The sequence below is a fragment of the Alosa pseudoharengus genome, unplaced genomic scaffold, assembly GCF_046254945.1.
Source record: "Alosa pseudoharengus isolate Yale_2024_CS ecotype anadromous, Long Island Sound unplaced genomic scaffold, YU_APseudo_1.1 YU_APseudo_1.1_scf_3, whole genome shotgun sequence".
Taxonomy (NCBI): domain Eukaryota; kingdom Metazoa; phylum Chordata; class Actinopteri; order Clupeiformes; family Clupeidae; genus Alosa; species Alosa pseudoharengus.
The window spans coordinates 31,027,175-31,055,100 of record NW_027468718.1 but is presented as its reverse complement, the minus strand read 5'-3'; the positions used below and the strand labels follow the sequence as shown (position 1 = coordinate 31,055,100).

Below are 27,926 nucleotides of genomic sequence, written 5' to 3'. Positions count from 1 at the left end.
TCATTGTTATGCCCCCCGTGCCTCGCGGTTGGGTTGTTGATTTGGACTGAAATCCCTTGCTTCTCTCCAGGTGCTCGCAGGGATGAACGTGCACCCAGCCGAGTTTGACGGCCTCAAACAGGAATACAACGTCAAGGGCTACCCAACCTTCTGCTACTTTGAGTGAGTGTGTATCTCATGAGTCTCTATGAGTCATTCTACACACACACACACACACACACACACATACACATACATACACACACACACACACACATTTCACATCATAAACACATTAACACAAGAAGTGTTACATCACAATATCCATATTTTTTTTTATGGCAGCCTAAAAGTAAATTTTCTCAGGGATTATTTCATCATTGCATACCAAATCCATTAAGTTTTGTAAATGGGTGAAAGCTCTGTGAATACTGCACAAGCTCACTGCAGGGTTTCTCCATTTTTCCAACACCCAAAACTGCACCAAATTATCCTTCGAAAATAAAACGCCACAAAGTGTTATGCCGTTGTCATGGGTGTTCGTCTGGTTCGCCACTTTCCCCGCATCTCGTCTCTCGGCGCTGTACTTTTGGCGTGTCTTCCTTCAGCCTTTATGATCTGCTATTTGTCAGTTAAACGCTCTCTCTCTCTCGTTTCACTGTCATTTAATTACGGCGGCGCTAATTACCCAGTGTCCTTCTGCGGGCGGCTCCAACGGAATCTGCTCTCATTGAGACTCCGGCGCCCCGAGGGCCCTGGGGGTAGACTCGGGCTAACGACCACGCCGGCATCATCGCTTACCGTAATGAGCCCCATCGAAGATAAACACAATGAGCACCCCGCTCCAAACTCCTCAGCCTCGGCAGTCGTGTTTCACTTGCGAGAGGAGCAACGAGTTATTTGTTGTTTACGGCTGAGCGTGTTTCGCACTGTGTACGTCTTTGCCTTGAGAGTGGTGCGACGGAGCCTGAGAACAATAACTAAAAACAACAGAGTACATAAACAGCACAAGTTTTTTTTTTTTTTTTTCTTGGACTTTCAAAACATTTTAGAGGTCAGAGAGAGAATGGAGTCAGAAATAAATTCCGAAGGAAGGGGTCTTTAACAGCTCAGTTGAAATGAAAGCTGACGGGCTGTCGCAAGAACACGCTTTTGTTTTTAACAATGCAGGCATTCGAGCTTTGTTCTCCCTTCTTCTGATAAGTGACAGTTACAAATGGCCCAGCTCCTCGACCATGTTTGCAGAAACTTCAGCCTAGGATCCGAGACTGATTATTAAAAGTCTTTTTTCAGCAGGGCAGATGAGGACAGACCAGCAACTTACATGTGGATCTCGCAGGGGGCTTGTAAATGCCTAAATGTGTTGAGCAGTAAAATAGTGAGGGACTGCCTAAAGGCCTTCCATAGTTTTCAGTGGTGGTAATTTTGTGGCAAGCTGCTCAAATTACCTCACAGTACTTTTCAGGGTTGGTGCATAAGGAACCAGCCATGTCCCCCAACTCAATATCACTCCAATTCTTCTAGTGTCAAAACAATATCTTCTGCATTGTGCCTCTTAGTCTTATGGAAATAACTAAGGTAGAAATCCCTTGCTTCTCTCCAGGTGCTCGCTTAGTTATTTCCATAACAAACACATGAAACTAACTAACACAGGAAAAACTTTCATGCAGACAACTGGTTGCTCTATCAATAAGGAGTATATCCAAAAGTATACTCTTGGAAAAAGGGAAAAAGGTGTATTCCGTGATAAAGGGCAATCCAGGCACTCCAATCAGGGTAAGGATAAAGAGGGATGCATTTAAAACCTTTTGTTATAATGGCAACATTTAAAAGCCATTGAACGTTAAGCCCTGAAAAAGACCAGGTTGTTTGGTCAAAACATACAGTATTGGCTTTTTAATTTATGTAGCCATTATAATAAAAGCTTTTTAAGCCCATCCATCCTCCTCCTCACCCTGCCTTGAGTACCTGGATTGCTCTTTATCATAGAATAAAACTATGCATGAATTTTCTGTTGGAGCAGAAATATTTGTAGGTATACTACTCACAATCCAATCATATCATTAATCTCCAATAACATACACAGCACAAAGAGAACATCTCTGTTGAAACCCCCCTGAAGGCCTTGCTCTGAGCACCAAGCACTGATTTCATGAGCCATCATTTGTTTCTCCCTCTCTCCAAAAGGAAGGGGAAGTTCCTGCATCACTATGAAAACTACGGAGCCACGGCCAAGGACATTGCTGACTGGTTAAAGAAGTGAGTAAAGGCGGCTCTCTAGCATCCTCCCCTCTCTTTCTCTCTCTCCTTCTCTCTCTTTTTCTCTCTCTCCTCCTCTCTCTCTTTCTCTCTCTCCTTCTCTCTCTTTTTCTCTCTCTCCTCCTCTCTCTTTTTCTCTCTCTCCTTCTCTCTCTCTCATAAACGCAACACTCCACGACTCTTATACGACTGTCCTCAGGGATGGATTACTGCACGGCCCTACCGGGCCCAGGCCCAGGGGCCCAAGGGGTCAGGGGGCCCTGAAGCCCAAGCCTTTGCATGGAATCATTGCCTCAATATCAACACATCAGGATGTAGGCTATGAATCTGATTGAATTTAGTATTGGCCATCCCCAAAATGCACCAGAATACAGGAAATCACATCAAACAAATAAAAAAAATTCTGGGGGAGGACCCCCAAACCCCCCTCCCACATATACGAAAATGAGTGGGGGGCCCTTAATACATCTGGGCCCAGGGGCCTGAAAGTTCATAATCCGCCCATGACTGTCCTCACCTTCTCTTCCTCTTCCCCTCCCAGACAAAGCCACTTTATATCTCTCCTCTTAGCCAGAAGAGCTAGTTGTTGTTTATGTCTATGGTAAATGGCTTTCACAATAACAGTGTGCTTCAGTGACCCACAGGTCACATACTAGGCATCTCTGACTGTATACGTTGGGAGGCATTCTCATTTTGTCAGGGAGGGCCACAGCCAACTCTAAAAGCTTCCCCCTGTGTGTAAAACCAACTGTAAAGCTTGAGAGGGATTCTTTCCTTTTGAGCTGTGATCATCACTGAGGCTGTCTGCATGTTTTATGGCAAGCACCACTTAAGTGCAGATTTCACATAAAAATGCCTTTTGGTTTTAAAAAACTGTGGAGGGGTTGAGAAATTTCAAAGTGTGTATAATTGTAGCAGCTGCTGCCTCTTGATTTCTAGTTAGAGTTTTAGTGTGTGCGGATGAGGGAAGGGAAGTGTCTTCAGAGGCCTGATGGCAGGCAGGTCTGAAGAATACCCTGAGAGCGCAGCTGTTTCATTTAGTGTTCCTTCTCCACACACAGACACACACACAGAGACACACACACAGACACACAGACACACGCACACACACAGACACACACACACACAGACACACACACACACACACACACACACACACACAGAGACACAGACACCTTTGGCAGGGGTGCACCAGTAAGTGGGGTACACCTGGTTTGTGAGGCTGACGAGGAGCCTTGGGAGTGGAGTGCATTAGACAGCCCCAGCCAGCTGCAGCCTCTTGGCTCCTGAAGCCCTCGACCCCCAGAGGCTCACTGAGGTCCCCCAGATGGAACAGCACCGCTGCCTGCCCACCTGGGCTCTCCCTGAGTAAGAAAGAACGAGTGGGGGGGTGAAAAGGAAATGAAAAAATTAGTGGATTTTGGAGGATGCCAGGAAGACATAGTGCTGCTGTGCGAAATCCATTGAGTTAGTCGGAAACAAATTTGGAGAGATGGGATTATGGTTGATGCACGGAATGTCAACACTTGTTGTTTTCCTGGGCGAGTGGGTTTGAGTTTGGCTCTCGGCCGTCATCTTTGTACTATCGGTGGTGGTGTCCGATCCCAAGAGAACACAGTTCAGAGGAGACGGGCCTTTAGCTGTCTAGGGCCTTGTCCTTGGATTTGTCCAGGGGTAGAGTGAATGATGGTGCGCGGTCGGATCAGTCAGATGTTCCAGCTGCTTAGCAATATGCACCTGTTATGTCAGACTCAGTGTAGCACCAAAGCACCTTTCTCTGTCCTTTACCTCTGTATCTGCTTCTCATAATACAAGGAACTAAGATTATTACATATTACAACTGTATGTGAAATTACTATTCTGCTCTAATTCTGTTCTTTTGAGATCTATTTTATTCTATTCTATCCAATTTTATTCTGTTCCATTCTGCTTTGACGAAAATCTGTTTTTATGTCTGTAATCCAAAAATGTGTTGTTTTTTTTCCTCCCCACTCTTTCGGTTTCTGCTGCATGTAGTCCTCAGCCTCCCCAGCCTAAGAGTCCAGAGGTGCCTTGGTCAGAGTCGGACTCGGCCGTCTTTCATCTGACCGACGACACCTTTGACACCTTCCTGGAGGAGCACCCCTCGGCCCTGATCATGTTCTACGCCCCATGTGAGTACGCCCCGTAGAACCTGCTGACGGAAACAGATCTCGCCCAGTTCGGTTCAGTTCAGTTCAGTTCAGTTCAGATATCTTTATTAGTCCCCGAGGGGCAATTCGGTTTACAGCCAACCCATCCATTAAGGGGTTAAAAGTTCTGGGGGTATTCTAGATTCGTTATCAGGGAACATCATTATGGGAGGGTTTGTCTGAAGTGGGGCAAGAGGAATGAGGAGTCCACTGCATGAGCAAAACTGTTCTGAGCTGACCACTAAGTGCCTGTTCAAAATCAACTCTCCCCCCTTTGAGCTGAGATCTCAACCTTTGCCAATTATCAGTCAGAGCTGTCGGTGGAGGCTGTATCAGTATGTGTGCCATGGTCCATCATCATTTCAGTAGATGAGAAGTCATCTCTGCAAAGGATAATTATTATGATACAGTAGATGATGATGATTATGAAGTCAGCAGAGCCGCCGACTAAATCCATTCCCATTACGCTCCTCAATTATGTTGCAGCCCCATGCTTTTCTATGAGGGTTTTTTTTCCATTGTGGAAACTAATTATGGAGACGTGCATAAACATTTGACTTTTCTTATAACTAAAAAAAACATTTCCTACTATTCAGCACAAACTGGCTATTTGTTGCACATCACTGTCAACATGTGAACGTACACGTCAGATATAATTGCTAGGCATGAATACATTTATAATATTTGCAATGAATTACATCAGTGCATCATTCTCAGAAACATTAGAAAGTGAGATACAGAGTTGTGTCTGTAGAAGTAGAAGAGCTATGGTGTGTAAACATATAGGCATTTCCCATCCTGAACCTGCCTGAAATGGGTTGATAACATTTGTGAACTAACAGTGCTAGAGAAGCATTAAGCTAGAGAAACATGATGACACAGTTTGGAATCACTGAGAAACTTTTTTTTTTTTTTTTAGAAAATTAAGATACTTGTTAATTGATCTGAAATAGGTCATATTTAAGCAATTATTAAAGCTTGTTCTAAGCAGGACAGAAGGAGAGAAATGAGAGTTACTTGTGCACAACTGTGCTGGAAGAGAAGATTATTTCTCTCTACTTAGAGAATCAAATGCTCAGGGGCCATGTGGTAGCTTTATGAAACAGCAGCTGCAAAACACCAATCTCTTCTTCTCCAGGGAAGTCACACAAGAATGCTGGCCCTCTGAGAGAGAAAGAACATCTGAGACAGTGCAATAAAAGGAATGGATCCAATTGGCCAATAGAGCCGAGTATGACACAGAAATTGTCCATCCAGCCAATCCAATTCGAGAGGCGTTTCAGGAAGCATTAGAAGTTCTCTGGATCACCTAAACAATTTTAACAGCTAGAACAATGTTTCCAAAATGTTTACACAGCTTTAAGGTCGAGCACTGAATTCTAATTTCTAGATGAAATGTTCACTTCTGAACTCCTCAATGTCTTGACTATTTTCTATTACTTTTGCAATTTGATTGAAAGACGAATGATGGAAAATGTCTTAATGCAGTCTCTTGTGACTGATTCCAAACTTTCCAGTGGTAGCCTTAGCCACTGACTTATTCCAGGTTGTCGGGTGATCTCCATGGATCTGTATGAAACAGAAGGCAGCTGTCTGCTGTCTCGCTGCCTTCAGCTCTCTACCGAGTCACTTGCCGTAGCAGGCATCATGGTAACGGCTACGAACTTTGTTTCAGACAGCCTAGCAAGATAGCAACACAGAACGCCAGGAAACCAGAAAGAAGAATAACGTAACGTTCGACTGCAGAAATAGTTGCTCACAATTAAATAGAATTTTGGACGTTGAAGGCAGCATGAAGGATACATCAACGCTGCCTTCAAAATTCGTCAAAACGAAGGTATCTTAAAAGGCAGCATTTTTTCCCGTTTCGTACAGACCCCGTGTTTTGGATGGTCAGTTAGGGTTTTCATTACTTTGTCTAGACCCATCCACAATGGAGGTTCAACTGAACTGTTTACAAGCACATTTGTGTCTCCTTCATCAAACTCACATTTTCATCTGCTGTCATCTGTTCTGTTAGGTATTAGCATCTGGCAGATTTGGAAAGAATAGATTTTATTATGAAAACAAACCATTAAGATGCCTCCAATATTTCTGTGTTGACAGTCAAACCAGACATGTTAGACAGTCAAACCAGACATTTCAGCTGGTCTGGTTCTTGCCAAACTTCTGTCCAACATGGGGTTGTCTAAGGATAGAAAAAGGGAATGAGGCTGATATGGCCTCTATAGCTATTCATAGATGAAAGATAGAGAAATTGAAGGAACTGAAATGAAGGGCTCAGAGCATTTTAATAGATGTTGCTGTCTGTCACATTTTTGAATAGCATCACTTAAAGAAAGCATTTATTTTGTTTTTAATGAAAAACTTAAAAATTCAACAGCAGCCCTTAATTTTCTCAGAGGGCATGGATGGGTGTCATCTATCTCTGGCAGCTTATTATTTCATGTAGAAGTTTGACACATGAGGACACACACACACACACACACACACACACACACACACACACAAATGACACATGTAATTTAAGGACACTGTCCTTGTCTATGCCAGCCTACACACCCACCTAGGCACACACACTCACACTCTCTTTCTGACACATCTCTTGGGTTTAGTTGCACTACTCTGTCTGACACTTTCTAAGACTACAAGCACTAAGCATTTCCAACACATCTCCTCAGCTCTTGGTCCCTTGGGGTCCAGTGCCGTCCAGTAATCATCATCGATCCATAAAGCGTTGAACTCTATTTGGGAGAAAATCCCAGGGAAATGACCACAAGAATCCATCCGAGATAATAAGAACAGGCTTTATGAAAAGAGGGCCTCTCCACTCCACATTGTGTAATCAAATATGTGTAATGTTTCATGAACACATTTGGACATTTGGTCGTGTGCAGCCATGACTCTTACTGCTGGCCTCCCTGCCAATGTGAGTTTGAGGGGGAAAAGAGGTGTAAGAGGGGGGTGGGGTGGAGAAGGGAACTCCCCTGGTCCTGTTTTTCGCTATGCCCCGATGTACGCACATGTGCTGTTAGTTCACTCACGGAAGAGACATGCTTTCATCCGTGTCTGAGAGAGGGTGAGTCACTCCTGATGCTCTGAGGGATTATTACGGTAAGTACGGACATTTTAGGATGATGAAATTGCTGTAAGAGCAGTGGGTGTGTTGGGTCTTATTTGAATTTATCGATGTGTGTCTTATTATTGCTAGAGAGTTGATGTGCTGGTGTAAATCTCGCCATGTTGTTTTGGCGTGAAGTGGACGGTTATGACATTGAATGACGGAAAAGTCCTTTTAATGACCTGTAAGCGGGTGTGTGTGTGTGTGTGTGTGTCTGTGTGTGTGTGTGTGTGTGTGTCTGTGTGCGTGTCTGTGTGTGTGTGTGAGCAAGAGTATGTGTGTGTGTGTCCACTTATATAACCCCATGCATTTGTTTGATTTTTGCTGCTCAGGGTGTGGCCACTGTAAGAAGATGAAGCCGGAGTATGATGAGGCCGCCGAATTCCTCAATAAAGACCCAGACGTGAGTGGCCTTTCCTTTCAGCTCTTCGCCGACGTGCATTTATGAGCACCACTCCTCTTTCAGACTGTAAAATCAGCACTGACCTACAAAAAAAAGCTTCAGATCCGCTCTGCTTCGTAAGCATGTTTTAAAATGTCTAAAATGATGTCATTATCTGCAAAATGTTGCAGAAACAGTCCCAAGCATTTACATTTCTAGTTTCAGCCTACCCGGGATACGATGATGACTTGTGCCGTCCCAAAAAACCTGGATTACTTCAGGAGGTCACATTCTCTTTATGAGAGCACTTGATTATGTCATAACTCATGCTCCCGTGAATGCCTCAGCTTTTCTTTAGCAGTAATGAAATCAAATGTATTTTGCACACCGGAGAATTACAGTGTGCCCTTGTGCAGGCTCTTATTGATTTTATAATCCCTTTGCTCTCCACTCATCCCTATCAAGGGGTGCCAATCTCTGTGGAGGTGACTGGGACCCCCACCAGTCACTTCAGAAAGAAGGAGAGGGAGAGAGAGAGAGAGAGAGAGAGAGCTCAAAGGCGATAAAGGCTGCAGTTAAGCTATAACCGAGGCAGCAAGAGGACGACCTTTGCAGCAGGCCCCCCTTTGTCATGTTGCGTGTCCTGTTTTTGATTAGCTCGGGGCGTGGCGGCAGCTTTAGGTAATACTCCAGTGGCAGCGTTTGTAGCGGCTGCCAGGGCCCTCGTCACCGCAGTAGTGGTTAGCTCATCCCCAGAGCTCTCGCTCTCCCCCTCGGCACCCAGCCTGCTTCTGGCCTACCACTCACACTCCAGAGGAGGGAGGATGGATGGCTGTGTGCCTGTGTGTGGGAGCGGCCGTTTTGGTTCGGGGGGGGGGGGGGGATACGCAAGTTTTCGTGTTAATCAGTGCAGCCAGGTCTTAATGTCCCTGCAGACTGATGTCATTTGTTTTCGTTCCTCCGAATCCACTCCTCTGCGTGTGTGCCGAGGCACGCTGGAATGAAAGCGCAATGCATTGTCGTAGTAAACTGTGTCCAATTCACAGTTTCTTGTTTGTTTTGAGGGAGATTGGATTTTTTTTTTTTTTTAACAAAGACGCACGTAAATATTGTTACTGAGTGCTTGTTTGTAGCTCAGCATGAATGAAAAACTCTTTTGAGCACAAAGTTATCATTCTGACTAAAAACCACTTTTCCTGTACCAGGCATTGCTGCACACACATAATGAGTCAGGCGTGAGATGACGGAAATCTTACCTCCAGCTGAGGCTATTAAAAATCCAGTGTTCAGCACTTTGAAGCGCTCTAGTTTTTGCTTCTACCTTTAATTGAGTGTGGGTTCATTATCTGCCTCCTGCAGACAGCTGTCAGAGAGAGAGTGAGCCACAGGCCTTTAAATATTACACACCTCATCTGCGCCAGCTACCTCTGGCCGCCTTGGCCTGAGCCCAGCCATTCTCACTGACGCGGCAGTTCATTTCTTTACGGCAATTAGCATGCAATCATGAATAACAAGCTCGGAGACAACACACTAACTATTAATAGGCTGTGTAATTGAACCTGGGGGCTATTTTGGACATACAGAAATGCTACAGTTGAAACTTTTGGAATAAGGTTTCTTTTTGATAGTAATATGAATCTGTTTACTGTTGGAAGTTGCCTTACAAGGTCATAGTAGTTTTACTCGAGAGCCTTGTAATTCTCTTTTCTTTCCAACAAGATTTGTTTTTCTTTACAAGAGGGCAAAAGTCATGGATCACAATCAAGTAATCTAAAATTAAGTATCTCCAAATTTGGAGTCTACTGTCAAGTGCAGCAGTTAGGAGCGTTGAGCTAACCGCAAGACTTTAGCCTTTTCATCAGGTCATTGAAGTGATTTTCTTTCCTTGTCTGTCATTACATAGGATTCTATGGTATGTCTGTTATGTAATGGATCTGAGGAACCTTCTGTAATCCTGTTTTTTTTTAGGCTCATTAATGTACTTTCTCTACTTCTGTTCCCATAGAAAAACAAATGTTCCCTAGTCTTCATGTGTTTATTCATGTGTAAAATGCAAGTTTAGCTCAGTGGATGCTGCTGTCTCCTGCTCAGTGTGGTTTCAGTTGTTTATTTCTTACTTTGTGTGTTTGTTTATTTGTTGTCTCAGAGCCCCGGTGTGCTGGCTGCCCTGGACACCACCATCCACAAGTCGGTGGGCGAGCGCTTCAAGATCTCCGGCTTCCCCACGGTCAAGTACTTTGAGAAAGGAGAGGACAAGTACACCCTGCCCCAGCTCCGCACCAAGGACAAGATCATCGAGTGGCTGCAGAAGTGAGATGGCTCTTGACGTTTGTTTGTCTCTCTTTTTTTTCTTTCTCTCACTCTCTCTGTACCATGCCCATCCCTCTCTCTCTCTCTCTCTCTCTCTCTCTCTCTGTCATTTTCTTTCTCTCTTTCTCACGCACTCTCTCACTCATATCACTTAAACACATCGACCATGTTTAGTGTTTATAAGCCCCATGTCACGGCCGATGACATATGACTTATGGACTCTGGATATCTGGAAGACTTTTACAGCACAGGAAATGTTGACTCATTTCTTGGCATGTTTAGAAAATCACTTCAAGATTTTTCTCTCTCTCTCTCTCTCTCTCTCTCTCGTTCCTGCTTTCTGTCCTCGCCACTGCGATCGAAGTGAACAGCATGTAGCGAGCATCGTGAGGCAAGCACGCCTCATCTGGGATTTTATGATCCAGTCGTCAAAATATGACAAGAGGATTATTCCAGATTACGGTTATTAACACCCAGATGAGGAGAAACTGAGTTGATGCAGAGTTCATGTTTGTGAGAATTGCTTTTACCCACGTTGCGCTCATTAGTATCAGATGAGGGATAAATGCTTACTGCATCACGCTTTCTATTTTCGCAGCTACTACCTCTTTCAAGTGGCCCAGATAAATAGTGTCTGACCTCCGTGCCCTTGGCAATCCATCTAGGCGATGTGTCTCGGGTGGGGATGGGGAGCAGAGGTCACTGGCAGGTGAAGCGCGTCGTCTTCTCCGTGGTGTCCTCCGCCATGAGGATGCGATATGATGCCGCGACGGCGCTCTATAAATAGCCGGCCATGACGACGAGGCTGTAACCTGGCGCAGTTTGTTTGTTTTCAGGGTCAGGTGTGCATGTCTGAAGAGGTTTTTGGAGTTATTTGAAGAGGCCACTCATGGTTTCACCTGGATTTAGCAGAGACTCGAGCTCTCACGTCTCAAGTCATCCAGCTAGAGGTCGTGTGCATCTGAGCTACTGTCAAGAGTTGTTAGTCGTGAAGACCATACAAAAGCCTCTCAGAAAAATGGTTCTTACACTTGACTGCTCTGCTGATCCTTAGAGACTAGGGGCCATACTTACGAAGGGTGCTCAGTCTGCAATTTTCTAATCTATGTCTAAACCTTTAAGGCTTTTTAAACTTGTTAAACGCGACCAGCTAAACAACAAATCAGGAATGGTCTTCTTCTGTTTAGCTGGCCAGCCAGTGCAATCATCATGGTCCCTGAATGAGTGGTGTTTACTCTGGATAGATGCAGGTGATGATCAGGCGACAACTTAAAAAAAAAAAAAAAACTATTTGCAAAGGCTAATTATTTGAGAGGTGTTTACGTTACATTAGTCACTTGCGATTAAATACAGTGGAAAAACTTAAACACCCCTGGGGGCTTGTTTTAAGAGTGTCTAATGCAGTTTATGCAAGTTTACAAGAGCATATTCAGGAATAGTCTATATGCCAATAGAAGCAATCCTCTCAAAAAAATCAATAGCAAATTTCAACTGGGGTTTCATTGGTCATGATCTGATCATCTAGTCTGATTAACATGTTAGATAGACCCTCAAAGTAGAGACCCTCAGTAAATATGCTTCTATATCTTTAAAAATTAGAACCATAACAGGGATATTTTCCTTGTGGATATTTAAGGGTTCACATCCATTTGCAATGCAAAGTATCCGTACACTGGTCAAAGTAATAGATAGGTTGTATAGATGTGCATTACAGTGTGGAGAAGATGCCATGTGCGACAGTAAGCCTACAGGATCTATATGGTTTTCTCAGATGTGACCCTTCTCTGGCATGTCTGAAATTTCATTTTGAACATGCTTAACCAAGCACAACTTCAACTGACCTCTCTGGCAGCCAGCCTCTGTGGTCTGATTGACCACCCAGCAGAGGGAGGTAAACCCTGTTTGCTTACAGTGGCAGGGTTGGGGAAAGGGGTAAAAGCAAGCCAATCTCCAGGTGAGTCCATTCTTGTCCAATTGCAGGTCCCACTTTACCCTGCCACAGGGTCATATAAACGTGTGTGTGTAGGTGTGTGTGTGTGTGTGTGTCCAGTGCTTCCTCTCAGGCAGACATGATACATGGATGTACAGTCGAGTGAACCATTGTTGTTATGACGTTCGTATGACCAGTGGAGTGATCCACTTCTATTTTGGCCTGTGGGGTTGAAGGCTCAATCTTTCTGTTGTTCTCCATTCTTACAAACTTGCTTTTATAAACCACTATGTGTCAGTCTAGTGGTTTCTCCCAGCAGACAAGATGTACGAATGTACAATAGAGTGGCCCATTGTTATTTCAGCCTGTATTGTTATTCTCTATAATCGGTCATTCTGGTGGATATTCTCCTGTCTTACCTCTTGTCTCCATCTAGTCCCCAGGCCCCTCCGCCTCCGGAGCAGTCTTGGGAGGACAGGCCGTCCAGCGTCAGCCACCTGGGAGCCGAGGACTTCAGGGAGGCGCTGAAGAAGAAGAAGCACGCCCTAGTCATGTTCTATGCCCCTTGTGAGTCCTGCTTGAAAATACAGTTCTGTCAGTCTTGGGTTTTTTTTTTTTGTGGGGAATCGTCAGTGGTAGTCTGCCCAGTCTTATCCATGGGCTGGAGGACTGCAGAAGGGTTTTTTGGGGGGGGGGGGGGGGATATTGTATATCTCACTTATCTCACACAGCACTGTTGGAAGGTATTACTAACATGAAAACGGGGAGTAAGTCTAAAAGGGACACAAACCAACCAGTCCCTCCTCATCCCAGCAACCCAGCAACGTTTCTTACAGTCAATTGATACTTGATGTGAGGGTGTGTGTGCGCCACAGCAGAAAATTCCCGCAGTCTGTGTTTGATGGTAACGTCAAAGCCCCAGCAGTGCGCGGCGTGGTGCAGAGCAGTGCAGTGCAGTCAGCACGCGTCTCCTCCAAAAGCACACCTCCAGACAAAACTCCGGGAGGATGGCGAAGGAAATGATAATAAATAAAAAATCGAGTCAGATCTTATTGTTTTCATTCCTGGTCTCAAAGTCATCTTGTGCTCCGTGTAACATTTCCGTATTTGGGGGATTTCTGTGATCGAGCCAGTGTCACGTTAATACCCTAATGCCATTAGACAATATGCTAATCGTGACTGAATAGGAAGTCTCTGTTGGCTCCATGCATCCCACCCTCTGTGCCGAGCAGCATGTTTCCTTTTATCTTTATGTGTGGAACGCACTAATTGGTCTGTTGTTTCTGCCATTGTAGCTTTGTTTTAAATGCTCATTCGGGCCTTTTAGTGCAATCACACAAAATGGTGATGATTGCTCTTTTTTTTTCTGTTTACACCTGTTGGAGCCCCGTTATTAGCGCACCTGCCCCCTGCTTCGTCATGGCAACAGACGAGAGGCTCACTCGTGATGGTGAGCTAATAGCATAAAGCAGGTCAGGCTTTTTTAGAAAATGGAGTGTAATACGACTGCATGGAGGGCATAATGACTGCTGTGCCATCTCCAGCGATGAGTGGCCGAGTCTCGGCTTGTGATTGGTGTGTCGGGCGTATCGGCGACCTGCTCCCAACAGTCTCTGTCTCTCTGTATAGTGTAGAGGCTATTACACCTTTTACATGATGCGATAACAAACTGCTGCTCGGCCGGTGGCATTATTTAAAGCACTGGCTTGCGTTCCCTGGTTTTAGCTGCTGTGGCGGTCAACAAAGCCAATCAATTGGACTGAGGTTTTAGATGCGGCTGGCATTTCCACTGGAAGTGTGTTAATTGTATAGACCAATAAAGACTACAAATAGCTCTCTGTGACATGTCATGATCACAGGAACAGACCTATACTGTGTGTGTGTGTTTGTGTGTGTGTGTGTTTGTGTGTGTGTGTGTTTGTGTGTGTGATTGTGTGTGTGTGTGTATGTGTGTGTGTGTGTGTGTGCGCTCATGTGTGTCATGACCATACACAACCTTTTGGCTCCTTCATGTTTTCGTTAAGTGCTTTGTGTCCTGGTTGTTTCCTCGAGTCCTGTGGTCATTAAATCTACCAGCAGCTCTGCAGTAACAGAGAGCAGGGTGGACTGGGCTGTAGGGTCATCACAGCTGCTGTTCTTATTCCTCATGTTAGCTGCAGACCGTGTGTAGGAGATAAATGTATAGCTTACAGCTTTAGATATGGATATTTTACTGAAGTGCCAATCCCCTGACTCATTGTCCATTCCTATGCTAAAGGCTGAGATTGTGTGTACTTTCAATTCCACTAATCAAATGTCAAGAAGTCATCCTCACAGATATGTATGAGTCATGTGGTCATATGATGAGCCTTCCTCAGGAATATAGCACATCTGTCAGATTAACGAGGCTTGTGACATGATCTGAAACATTAGCGAGCCATCGGTTGAGGTGTGTGTGTGTGTGTGTGTGTGTGAGCAGCCCACCTGAGCAGTAGGCTCAGTGTGCAGATGACAGATACAGATGGCCTGAGGAAAGCACCCGGGAGGTTTTTTATCTATGAGAGCAATAAAGGGATTTATTACTCACAGTAAAGCTGAAGAGAGCCCCCACTAATGGGGGGAAATTCCAATAAGGACAGACCAGGGTGGCCGTGTGTGTGTGTGTGTGTGTGTGTGTTTACCTGTGTACTCTGTGTGTCTGTCTGTCTGTCTGTCTGTGTGTGTGTGTTCATCTGTGTGTGTGTGTGTGTGTGTGTGTGTGTGTGTTTACCTGTGTACTCTGTCTGTCTGTCTGTCTGTCTGTGTGTGTGTTCATCTGTGTGTGTGTTCATCTGTGTGTGTTCCTATAGGATCCTACATGTAGATGTTATCAGACTTCTCAGTGTTCTCACTCTCCTGTAGCTTTGATGAGACTCTGCTTTCCCTGTGTAATGAACTGGACGGATGTCGATCTGTGCAGCCGCAGAGCAGCGGGCCGCACTTCTGTCCTGTGTGGTTTGTTTAAGGACATTTGGTGAGGGAGAGAAAAGGAAGTGACTGGCCTTTGCTTTGGTTTCCCCCAGGGTGCCCGCACTGCAAGAACGCTGTCCCCCACTTCTCCATGGCCGCCGATCTCTTCAAAGAGGACCGCAAGGTGAGACTCAAGCCTGTTAAGGGGAGCCCTCTGTCGTGAATCAAAGGGCCTGTGTGTGTGTGTGTGCGTGCGTGTGTGTGTGCGTGTGTGTGTCCGTGCGCGTGTGTGTGTGTGTGTGTGTGCGCGTGTGTGTGCGCGTGTACGTGTGTGTGTGCGTGTGTGTGTGCGTGTGTCCGTGCGTGTGTGTGTGTGTGTGTGTGTGTGTGTGTGTGTGTGTGTGTGTGTGTGTGTGCGTGTGTGTGCGTGTGTGTGTGTGTGTGTGTGTGTGTGTGTGTGTGTGTGTGTGCGCGCGCACCTTCACACACCCCACTGAGCTGCAAACAGCCCTTGTGCCTCAGCTCCCGTTCCTGCCAGACTCCCTCCCTTCATCTTCACCTCTCCCTCCATTCCCATCATCCATCATCATCATCATCTTCAGCATCACGTTCGGTGTCTCCGTCTCCGGGGAGGTGGAATAGGTATAAGGGTATTTTATGTGTTCCAGTACTCATCTTGTGAAATTTCACTCTTTCACTCCCTTTTCCTCCCCCATACCCCCCCCCCCCCCCCCCCCTCCTGGCTTCAAATAACTTCTGGAAACTTCCATCCCTCTGCTGCGGAGACCTGGAGTTCATGTCTCTCCAGACATTTATTATTGGCCTGGGTTTAGCTGCGATGTTGGATTGTTTTTGCAAATGGCTGAAATGCATCATGCATAGCGTCACTCAGCTTTAATCTTCCAGTGCCTCTTAAGTCCTGGCCTCACGCATTATCATTATTCAGGCCCCTAGAATGTTGAAATCCACTTTAGCCAAAGGCACAGTTGAGAGGCAAAGCAGGCTTCATCCCCACCCCTCCCCACCCCCATCACATGTACTTGTTTGTTCAGACAACGCCCTTTATCCCAACGAGGTCTTTCTCTCGCTCTTTCTCTCTCGCTCTCTCTCTCTCTCTCTCTCTCTCTCTCTCTCTCTCTCTCTCTCTCTCTCTCTCTCGCTCGCTCTCTCTCTCTCTCTCTCTCTCGCTCTCTCTCTCTCTCCATCCTGCTTTTCTGAGTGATTTAATGAAAAGCAGAATGTGTTGTTTTGAGTGGGACCCGCTCTCCTCACGTCACATTGGCTGAGTGGTGTTGGAAGGACCACTGCCGTGCGGAGAAAGCTCCATCTGCTGGCGCTGGGGTGGAGTGGTGCGGAGCACAGCTGAGTGGGGCAGAGACCGGACCAGGTTAGATTAGATTAGATTAGATTACATTAGATTACATTGGATTAGATTACATTAGATTACATTGGATCGGACAGTGTTGGACTGGGAACACTTCTCTCAGCCCTCATCTTATGCACACCACTCCCCAGTTTGGCCAGTCTCTGGACTGACCTCTCTGATGGACGTTTGGCTGCCACTGCGCCAGCATCTAAGCATTTCTATCTATCTGTCTACACTTATATCAATCAGTTCATTTCTCTCTCTCTATTTCTCTCTCTCTCTCTTTCTCTCTCTCCCAGTGGTGGCTCCCTTTCGTTCTCTTTGTGTTCTCCATCTCACTTCCTCTGCTGCCAGGGCTTGGAGCATCATCCACACTCTTTATCTTCCTTTGTTGCTGTCCTGAGCCAGCATAACTGTGCCATGCTTGTTTTTGCTCTGGCAGTGTAGCTGGGTCTGTAAGAGAGTGATGGGCATCTCACCCTGTTCGCTCTTTCTCTCTCTCTCTCCCTCTCCCTCTCCCTCTCTCTGGGCAAGCCAGGGCCCCCAGTGATGAACTGTGGTCCTCTCCAGTTGAGAGTTCTTGTTTACCAAAGGCAAACATAACACAACGAGAAAAACAAGCTTTGAAGATGCCCAATTAGTATAGCGGCTTTTTCCGCATGCGATAAAAAAGAAGTTGGTTGCTAAAGTATAAAGTGAAGTCAATGAGTTGTTTTTCTTCCACCGATCGAGCTGAATATCCACAAGTACAAAGGAAAGGCCGTCTGGAATAGCTTTAATTTCCTCAGCAATCCTGTCTTGTAATGAGAACCCTAGTGTAATTGCCTGCATATTTTGCCAGCGTAATTACCTGTGCTTGTGACAAAGCACTCTCCTTGTTAAAGGTGTAAATTAGTACTTCTGATACTTGATAACACTTCTATTTGTCCCCATGTTACACCCTACGGTAATGTCTTAACACAAGTGTCCTTCCAGAGAGCCATCTTCTCCAGCAGCCGCAGGGCTTTCACTCTTAAATGTTGGGACGTTTGGGCAACAGGGCAGGCTCGATCAATTTGATGTTAGGAGGACTTCCACCATTTCAAGTGCGATCAATAGGCCCAGTAGCCACAGTGTTTGAGGAAGGGGGAAAAAAAATGGTGTGCTTTCAGGTCATTTTCCTCATGTCAATGTGGCACTGTTCAGATTGATCGGCTCACTGTGAGCTTTTATGGATCCTCTGCCTTCGTGGGTGGGCTTATCAGTGGCTTCGAAGAAAACGTCCAGAGGAGAAAACGTCCAGTGCCTGAACAGCAGATACATCTCCTGCGGCCGAACTCCTCAGGCCTAATGTTAGAGTCTCCATGGGGCATTGATTCACGCATGTTGCATAAGGTGGCTCATAATCGAATGCTGTTCTCATTTAGCAAATAACGGTCGCATCCCCCTTTCTAATCTTTTTGTTGCATGTAACTCTTTAGTCTGGTGCTAAAGTACAGAAAGATAAGTCATTGAATACAAACAAACAGTACAAATGAATACCCTTGGGGCACAATTATTGTTTACTTGGAGGGAACAAGTTGTTTAGCTGGCATTGGAGTGAATTTCCCAATGCCCTAAGCTCTAGAATTGTTCCTATGTTTGGATTAGGTTATAGTAATGCCCCAACCATAAAGATTTTTAATCCAACAAATGACCAGCATTGTGACTCCACTAGAGAGCATGACAAAAATTGGTTTGACCTCATAGAATCTTTGCACTAAAGGAATAAATTAGCCTTCTAATGGCTTGCTTTTACAGTAGCCGTCTCAGCATCCATCCTTGCCTGATGGATATCTACTCTTGCACGGTTGACGAAGGCATTATAGATCAAGTGAGATGGTGACCTTGCAACAGGCTGCATTCAGAACCCAAGAGTGGAACGTGTTGTTTGTCAAGTGCTGTTTACGGCTCATTTATGAAAGTTTCGTTAACTGCCTCACCGCTAGTGCCTCGGCGTAAATCTCTTTCATTGCGATCCTTCGCTCACAGAGTGATTGTTCTCCCCTATTTTCTCTGTCTCTTTCCTTCCCCCAGTCTTAATGGCGTAGCCTGATGGAAATGTATTAGTCACTTTTTTTCTTTTCTTTTTTCCCTCCCAAGTGAAAATGATGGTTGGCTAAATTTGGGGAAAGGAAATGTATAGCACGAAAGAGCTCTGTCACTGCCAAAGCAGCTGTGTTGTTAAACTTGGCTACAGCCTGGGCGCATACTGTTTCCAGTCCAGTTTAGTAAAATGCACAGAACAAGCCTCAGTAGTGCAGGCATTCACAGAAAAGTGCTGGCTTGCAGTTGCCCTATTTTGCTTTAGCGCTAAGATATACACCAAGATATACGTCTTCATTTTTGAAGCTATTTCTGCCTCAGCTCATTTCCCACGGAAAAGCGTGGGCTAATGCAAACGAGCCACTTTCATTCGCTGGGTGACCAATATTAAGCTCTATGAGGTTTCGCCATTGTCTCTCTTGACCTTACCGGATGAGTACGATGAGGGACAGTGTGACGTGATCAATATTATTGTTGTTGCACATCACTGGCTGTGATTGGTGAACATGCCTGCTACTGTTGGCCAGGCTAAATCATCCCCCTTAGCTGTAAACAAACAGCGTTGTGAGAAGGGAGCACAATGTCCCATTGGGGGCGAAGACTTGAATCTCCTCCTGAATTGGTGTTTTCTTTCAAATGCAAAAGTGCATTTTTGTGCAAAGACAGCCATACTTCCAAGCATTTCAGTTGTTTATGATTACTGTTGTTGTGGTGCTGCCACAACACTAATGCGCAAGGTATGTGTGGCATAATGGTACTGCTGTTAAATGCTAATGGCGGTGAGTGACCGTTGTTATATTTGCCATCTTTCAGATTGCCTACGCTGCGGTGGACTGCACCAAAGGACAAAATCATGAGTTGTGCAAGCAGGAAAGTGTGGAGGGTTACCCAACTTTCAACTACTACAACTATGGCAAATTTCATGAGAAATATAATGGAGACAGAGGGGTAAGTTTCTGGCAATGAGCCATTTTGTTTCTTAAATGTGACAAAAGGACACATTCTCCTGTTAATGTTGCTGTGTTATTAGATGCAGATGTTCTACTGTAAAGTTAAACTATCTTTTACCCCGTCCTTTACAAATAAAATAAACAGTTAGGATAGACGGGGGAGGTGTTTTATGACCAGAACTATATCCCCAAAATCAAAGCAGTCTTTGATCTTTCTTTTGTGTTCCTCAAGTTTATGTCTTACCTCTGTCTTGACTCAGATGGCATTCTGCAAACGTGTCTAAAAGGCATACTGTGGGAACAGGAAAGATGATTCTGGTTACAAACACAGAGTTGCTGTAAGGCCCGGTGCCAACACATAATTGCACTAGAGCACAGTATTTTGGCAAGCCATTACCCAGGTGGCCAAATCAATACAGGTTATTCAAAAGGTGTTGAAAGACAATTGCACTTAGTGAGGCCAGCCAGCCTTCAGCAGTGAAACTCATACCCACAAATTAAAATGAAGCTTTAATACAGATTTCCTCCCTCTGTGTAAGCGCCTGATAATGAATAACTCACCAATGCTGTTGCAGTTAAAATGGTGTAGTATTTTTCAAATGCCATACCTAACAGTATCTACAGTAAGTGGTAACATTTTCTCACTGTTTATTTTACCAGGTTCAATCTTGAATCACCTAAAATATACTTACTCTGCCCTCAGACGACTTATTTATCTATTGGCAACATCCATGTGTAGTTGTGTAATTCTGAAACCTTTAAGCACTTGTTGCTGTGAGTCTATAGCTGGACTATATCAGTATCCCGGTTATGAGGCATATCCCGATTTTGATAAATGATTTGAGGCATATCCCAATTTTGATAAATAAATACTATTCCAATTACTGATTACAGTTCTTGGCAACCATTCTAGAGCATGCTGCTCTTTCATCTTTGATTCTAATCAGGAATCTATCTTCAATGTAGCGCGCTAGAATCTTTGCACAAAATTGGAGAAATGAAAGACTCGATAATACCAAGGATACTTAATGTCCATGTTGATGCCGTCTGTGTTTATTTGTTGATACTGACTCTTCGTTGTGATTGTAGGAGGCTGGCTTCATTGGCTTCATGCGCAGCTTGAGGGGGCGGGACCAAGAGAAGGTTGGCAAGCGGAAGGAGGAGCTTTAAGAGTGGTTGTGGCCCAATCGGGGGGTTGGGGAGGGGCAAGCCTGCCATTGCACTGTGACCTGGGCAGGAGCTCCCCACCTCAGCACTGACATCAGAGACTTGAAAAATCTCAGCTGAAAAAAAGGCTATTTTTGTATACAACGGTGCCCTTACCTTTGTAATACCAGTGTCAAACCATCACACCACTTTGGACATGTTTTTTTTTTCTTTTGTTTTATTTTGTTGTTTGATTTATGAAGCATTTTGATGTGATCATGAAAGAGAAACAAGTATTCCCAAATACTGTGACTGCAAATATCAAACCTACATCTTTTATCTATGCAATAGCCATCTCCAGGCCCAAAGGCTTTAAGCTGTGGGTGGCCATCTTTGATGAGGGGATTGGCCATGTTGCTTTGCCACATAACGCCCACAGTGATCCTTCATCAGGACTCCTCATCACTGTCCCCCCCTTCCTCTGAAGAACAATACAAATATACATGTCCGTTATCAAATATTTTTATACTGAAATATCATATTAGGTGTCGATTAGAAATACAAAACAGGAAAAAAGTATGACGAAAAGAACTTGTAGCTAAAATCTGTGGCCTTAATGAATGTTTAAGCTAAACAAAATGTGCGGTGATCACTGAACGAAATCAGTCCAAATCATTTCAAAGATCAGACCTATTGACTAGGTGTGTTTTTATGCTGGAGCCATCATATTCCTCATTATATTTTGTTAGCTATGGAAAAACAAAAATTAGGTCATGATGTAACTTAATGCCAAAAAGTGAGTGGGCAATTGCGATGCCAAATTCATATCCATTTCCTGTTCAGGGTGGAAGAGATCCTGCAATATGTGTTCTCTATCCTGGTGAATTGACAGAACTCTTGTGTTTATAAAGTCCTTATCAACACTGCTTGTGATCAACTTTTACCATTGTATGTAAAGCCAGTAAATACCACAGCCATGTTTTGTGTACATGTACAGTAGGTGCACATCAAAAGCCAAGGCTTGTAGTGCTTTTCCCTCCAGCAGCTGGATGCTTTAGACTCCCATGTCCATTGCAAGGAGCTGCACCCTGCTCCCTTTGCTGCTGGACATCTGTGCACTCGGACTCGCTGAGATCTACTGAAGCTCAGTTGGTTGGGACCACCGTAGGGCAGACAATCAAGGAACATTCTTGTCTCGTTTTACCAGGCCATCAAGTTCAACACATCCTGGTGGTTGTGTCTGTAGGACTAGTTTAACCCCCATGATGTGCTCTCTGCTGTTACCCCCCCCCCCACCCCTCCTCCCTGTCTTCGCCTGTTGTGAAAGATGTTTGAGCTTGTGAAGTGTCTGTGCATCCTAGCATGCCCATGTGGGTGCGGGTTGAGAAGGTATGTCTCCCAGCCGTGATGTGGTGGTAGTGACTCAAAATGGCAGCCTGCTGGAAGTGTTCCTAGTGTTCAGACATTATACATATTTTAAAGACCATATCTGTAGCTGAACTTTTCTTTTGTATTTTTCAGGAGTTTGGTTTCATTATGAATAAGATTCTCAGGGATCACCAAACACAATTAAGAAAGGGAGCAGGCGAGCAGCGTGATTTGCATTCCAGCTGGATGTTGCAGAGCCCTAGTTGCCGAAATGAAATAGTTGTTTACATTTGTCTTACAGCGGAGAGAACAAAATGTGTAGATAGAGGGGGTATGGTTTACATTCCTGAGTTGCGGCAGTGCAGAAAGTATTAAATAAAACAGTAAGAGCCAAGGAAAGCAGGAAAGCTGATGTATATTGTTCTGGGTCTATGATTAACAAAAGAGAGAGAGAGAAAAAGAAAAATCCATCTTTCAATGGCAAACCATGTGCTGTCCTCATACACTGTTATTAGATGAGATGTGTTTCTGTGCTGATTCAGGGTTTACGTGTTGTTAGTGTGGCATTTGTTGTCACTGCATTGTCCTCTAGCGATGGTTACTGGTTTTTTGAAGCTTATAACTGATTACGAGACCAGCACAAGGAAGGAGAGCCTGTAACCACAGCAGGAGAGACGAGCCCTTTGATACAGTATGGTGTTGGGATATTGGGAGTCTTTCAGAAGCAGGACCACAGGCTCCAAAGCGGAAGCCCGTCTGTTTTATCCCAAAGATCTCCATATCAGGGGGATGCCACACTAATTCCAAGAAGTCTGTGTCGCCTTTGTTTGATTTCCATTCCCAGCCATGTGTGCAGATCTGCCCCTAGAAATGACCACCTTAAGTAAAATAAAGAAAACATACATTTCCAACATCTGTTTGCCGTTTTGTCTTTTCTATGCACACAAATACACATTTAGAAATCGGGAGGAGAAATATGAACATGAAGACCATTTTCTTTTTCTACTGCGTGTAGTCTGGGAATTGAGCTCCCAGACTTGTTCGTACTTGTATTAAAAGTAATAACTGAGCGTCTTGGATTGAAGCGCTACAGTATGTATAATGGTGTATGAACACTTTTCCTTTACTCCTGGCCAGAGTACAAAGTGTTCTTAATCATGTACTCTCAGTGCCGTAATTTAAATAGCAGGCAAAGTCTTATCAACAAGCAAAGTTCTTGTTGCTATAGCTATCAAGTGGCATGTGGGAACATTGAGCCTCCCGACTCCTCAATGTTTGTTCTGAAGGTCTTGCCCTTGCTGTTAAATTAGCAAATTGATTTTGCCCATAGTGATTTTATTTTCACTTCCTCACCACTGAACAATATTTAATGCAAATTAGTTTGAAGTGTCTGAACAGATGTCCACCTACTATCTGTCTGTGAACTCAATTCTTCCTTTCCGATGGCAAGTAGACTGAAAACCAGCTTGGTTTGTCTTTGAGAGTAGTCTTGCTTTTGACTGACATCCATACATTTTCAATCCACTTCAGCTGGTGGTTATATGACTCCATACACCAACCCACATAAGAGACACAGGAGCTCTGGGACAGTGGCGAGCTAAACTGACGCCAGTCCAGTTATTGAAAGAAGTTGTTTGAACGGAGGATTGACAGTTTGAAACAATTTCCCAGGGCTGAACTTGTCATCACGTAACTGAATGCCTGACAGAACTCTCCGGAATCACCTAGAGAGTGACAAGACCACTGAAGTCAAGGCTCAACGCTTTCAGTGTTTCCTTAAGGAGAAGAGGATGTGAACTATTCTGAACACACCACAGCACTGCATGAGATGAATTCTTATTTATCTTTCTTTTTTTTTTACTTGCTAGTGGCAGTGTGAAGTAGATGACTGCTTGGGTGCATGGGTGATTAATGCCAGGGAGAGAGTGCTTGTGTCCCTACTCCATCAAAATTACACCCAAAGGAGAATATTGCAGGTGCTGGACAATTTCTCCCATGGTTGACTGCATGCTGCTCCAGCTCTGCAAGGAAGGGATGACAAGGAGGGCAGGCATACAAATCAGGCTGGGAGAAGGAACGGCTGTGCAGGTTTTATTCAGTTCTGCATTTTGAACATGAATCCGTCGGGCTCTGTTCGGTAATTGGGTTTCGTGTCTCAGGGCAACCATGGTTTGTGTGTGTCCGTCACCTTAGGAGGACTGTCTCTCTCTGACATGACCTCACGTGATTCTGTGAAGCTTTGAAGTTGAAATAATCCAGAGACTTCCACACCACACCTTCTGCCTTTCTGGCTTAAAACTATACAAGTTTTCCAAGACATCAAAAGCAAAGAGGTTAGAACAAACCTTAGTATAGGAACAGAGCAGAGAGACCATTTTGAATGAATATCTTCTGGACTGAAGTTGTTTTTGGAGGGTATCTTATTCTGGGGTAGTCTGATTGTGTACATACCCAACACTGGGAAAGTTGAATGCCACCTTCTGTTACCCCTTTGGATTCTTTTTTCTTTCTTTTTGTCTCTCTGTCTATCTCAGAATGCATTTAAACACATTTCTGTACAAGAATGAGAACCAAACTGCCTCGAGGAGACATCCAGGCGAATTGGTTAGAACAACAGCGGTTTAAGCTCTTCATAATTATTGCTACTGAATAAAGACTAACTCCCTCTTTTGTTCTAACAGCAGTATACATGATGTAGCGCTCTTGCCCAAAGATCCATATCAACACCCCCCCCCCCAAACAACAGAGAACACCCAATTCAAGAAATACAATACCATGTTCTACAGCCTCAGATAAAATTGTGAATTTATCGATTTTTAAGCTTAATTGGGTTTTGTGATGTATGAGGGGAGATTGGCCTCTATCTTTGTTTAATTCCTCTCTTGGGGGGGTGGGGTGCTGTTCAAGGAAAGTAAGGACACTGCTTCCCCCTGTAAATAGGGTCCTGATTCATCTGCGAAAGAAATCATCTGTCCAATCCATACTCCTCTGAATTGTGTGGATTGATCTCAACAACACTGCTGTTGGTAGCAGTATCTACAAGACTGCAGGAGAATTATATATTTTCTTTTTTGTTCCCTGCAACCCCCTTCCCCCTTCTAATACCCATCCGCGCACACACACACACCTCAATTATCATGTCATTTCAGTGGCATATAAAGTTAGAGCCTTTTATTTTCCTCATCACGTCTCAACCCCAGGAGAAACACTTTCAACTGACCAGCAAGTACTCATCAGACTGTCAGTAAACCAGACATCAACATTCACAGCCACCATAAGAGCAGAGAAAGCCCTGCCTGAGTGAGGCTGTCCAGAGGAGGGGTTTTGCCCCCTTTTAAATACAGCGACGTCTCATTACGTCAGCATTTCCAGAGTAGAAAACTGGAGCACTGCACAGACCACATCTAAAATTGACAAAATACGAAAGCCCAATTAGTAGGGCTGCAATGGAATTAATTGATATACTTGAGGGTTTTATTGAGAATGCTATTTTGTTAGATTTGTTGACTAGTGATTAATCATTTTTTTGCCACATTTATTTTGTTTCCTTAATTCCAAACTTGCTCAAGCACAGTGTGTGCAATAAAAAAAATCCACTTTCTTTACAAAGCACCTACCCAGCATATTCTTCTGCAACCATTTATGCAAGCAAATGAAACAGTCTGAGGTTTCTGCATGGCCTCTGCATAGTGTTTCCCGGCTGATGAACTGCTTTAATCAATACGAGTAAATTGCAATGGGAAGACAAAAAAAAACAGGACATGCACTCTGATGGAGTGAGTCACCAACAGCTTTGAACTTCAACCTCATCAATACCAACATGAAATGTCCAAACCAACTGAAGTAAGGTTAAAGGCTAATTGTATTATATTGTAAGACCCTTGTGTCTATTCCCTAAAAAGTGATCATGTAAGATCCAGTTGATTTGATATAAATAGTGCCACACAATGTTGTGAGACTGCAAGATTACATTTAAATTATTTGAATGCTTTGGAACTGCAGCCAGAAGGCGCAATGCATATCTAAAAAAAAATTACAAAGCCTAAGGCAGGCATGTAATTACAAATATTAGCTTGCTCATAAATAATCCTGGCCCCACTTGAGAGAGAGAGGAGGTTATGCAGGTGACGCTCAGTCCATTTGGTTTTGCTGTGTGTGGTGAATGCAAAAGTGGCCTCCCTGGCAATAATGTAGTTTTGATAATTAGCACTCCAAGGTAGTTAAAGGTAATTATCAGTCTCTAAAGCTGAATGTAAAATACCTTGGTGATACGATTTCCTTGCCTCATTGAATTTGAAGACACTCAGCGTAACTCAGCGCGGTCAGGAGCTGAAACAAATGTCATTTTTCACAGCAGAGAAGAGGAGGTGACGGAGTTCATTAGGTTCAGGCTGCTTTTGCACTGTGGAAATATTATTGTTTGGCATCAGATTAAACACATCCTCATGCAGATGTGCAGTAGCAAATGCAATTATTGTATTACAATAGGCCTACTACTAAAATTGCTAAATCTTATTATTAACTATTCACTGTTATGTACTGCTGCAAGGTTTAGGTTATATAAGCAAAATCCTTTTTGCTTATTTCAAACAAATGGCCAAGTTGACAGTAATTTATTACTGTTTATTCATTCATGTTTTGTTAAGGTGACAAAGGTGTTAGAAAACACTAAAGGGAAAATGTGCTCTAGAAAGGATTTTATCACTATGTTATTGTTTGACTTATTTAGACTATCTACAATTTCATCTCTATTTTATATATTGTACTCGTTTATAACCTAATACACTTTAACTTTGGAAGTAGGCTAGCCCATAACTTCATTCCTGTGTTGAAGTGATGTTTTGGGCTTACTTCTAAAATGCAATTTAAACGGGGAGTCTTGTCATGTTGGCTGTGGTTGTTGGACACATTACTGTACACTGAGAGCTTCGTTAAGTAGCCTATATAAATAGAAGTATCCTCTCTGGAAGTAGATCTCTACCTCTCCTATCTACCTCTCCTAATTCTCCTGTGTGGATGAATTAACACCTTGAGCCCTAATTTGAATGATGATCAAATTGCAAAGTCTGAAGTCTAACTGAAGCTAATATAACTAGGCCTAGGCAAAATGAACTAGCTAATGTAACATGGGCAAGACATCAACGATTCACACTGATAGACCGGGCTGGACAAAACTTGGTGGGCATGTAGCCCCACAAAGATGACACGGAACATTGTTTTTCGTTTTTATCCGTCGCCCACCCGAAAGGAGGATGGGCCAGTTTTCTGTGAATATTTCGAGAACTGGAGGGCCTAGGATGACCAACTTTTTAAAGACGTATGGTCTCAAGGGGCCATGTCAACCTATCTCATATCCACTTCTTTGAAGTATAGTGCCACCTAGTTAAGGGACACCAGGCAAGCCTGGTGCTTTTTCTCTACGAAACTCCCCCTCGCTCAGTCTGAAGCTCTTTTCCTTTTCTTTGCGTCTTCCGTCAAGGGTTTTCGCTGCTTCTTCGCCGGCTCTGCCATTATACACACGTTTGCAACAATCTCTAGCGTTTCGTTAGCCTGCCTCTGTGCTTTAAACTGCCCCCCCCCCCCCCCCATTGCGACAATTAGTGGGGGGCCCTTAATGGCCCAGGGGCCCGAAAGTTCATAATCCGTCCATGCTCTGAATGCATGCCAAGATGGGTGGAATTCGGTTCATGGGGGGCCATATCAGCTAGCCTAGGCCTACACACACGCGCGCACACACACACAGTAGGCCTACACATGCACACACACATACACAGACACACGGCTAGGCCTAGAGAAAAGACAGCTATGGTCACCTAACAATAAGGATTTGCTTACACTGTTTGGTTGTCCCAAACTTTGAGATGATCCATAGCCTCTACGCATTAACTTAATCTTATCAATCTTGTAACCATTACGATGTTCCAAACAGAGACAATGCCTAATCTCACTGGC

At 44.2% G+C, this 27,926-nt stretch overlaps 1 protein-coding gene across 1 annotated transcript in view; it reads left to right on the top strand.

The window, feature by feature from the left end:
• The window catches only part of pdia5 (protein disulfide isomerase family A, member 5), a 45,561-nt gene extending 22,676 nt beyond the window's left edge, over positions 1-22,885 (top strand). Inside the window, exons 9-17 of the mRNA XM_076264022.1 lie at positions 71-162; positions 2,167-2,238; positions 4,255-4,391; positions 7,863-7,933; positions 10,059-10,222; positions 12,589-12,719; positions 15,194-15,264; positions 19,324-19,458; positions 20,550-22,885. Coding sequence (XP_076120137.1) covers positions 71-162; positions 2,167-2,238; positions 4,255-4,391; positions 7,863-7,933; positions 10,059-10,222; positions 12,589-12,719; positions 15,194-15,264; positions 19,324-19,458; positions 20,550-20,630 — 954 coding nt within the window. The 3' untranslated portion in view covers positions 20,631-22,885. The remainder of the gene's footprint in view (positions 1-70; positions 163-2,166; positions 2,239-4,254; positions 4,392-7,862; positions 7,934-10,058; positions 10,223-12,588; positions 12,720-15,193; positions 15,265-19,323; positions 19,459-20,549) is intronic.
• Positions 22,886-27,926: the final 5,041 nt, after the last annotated feature.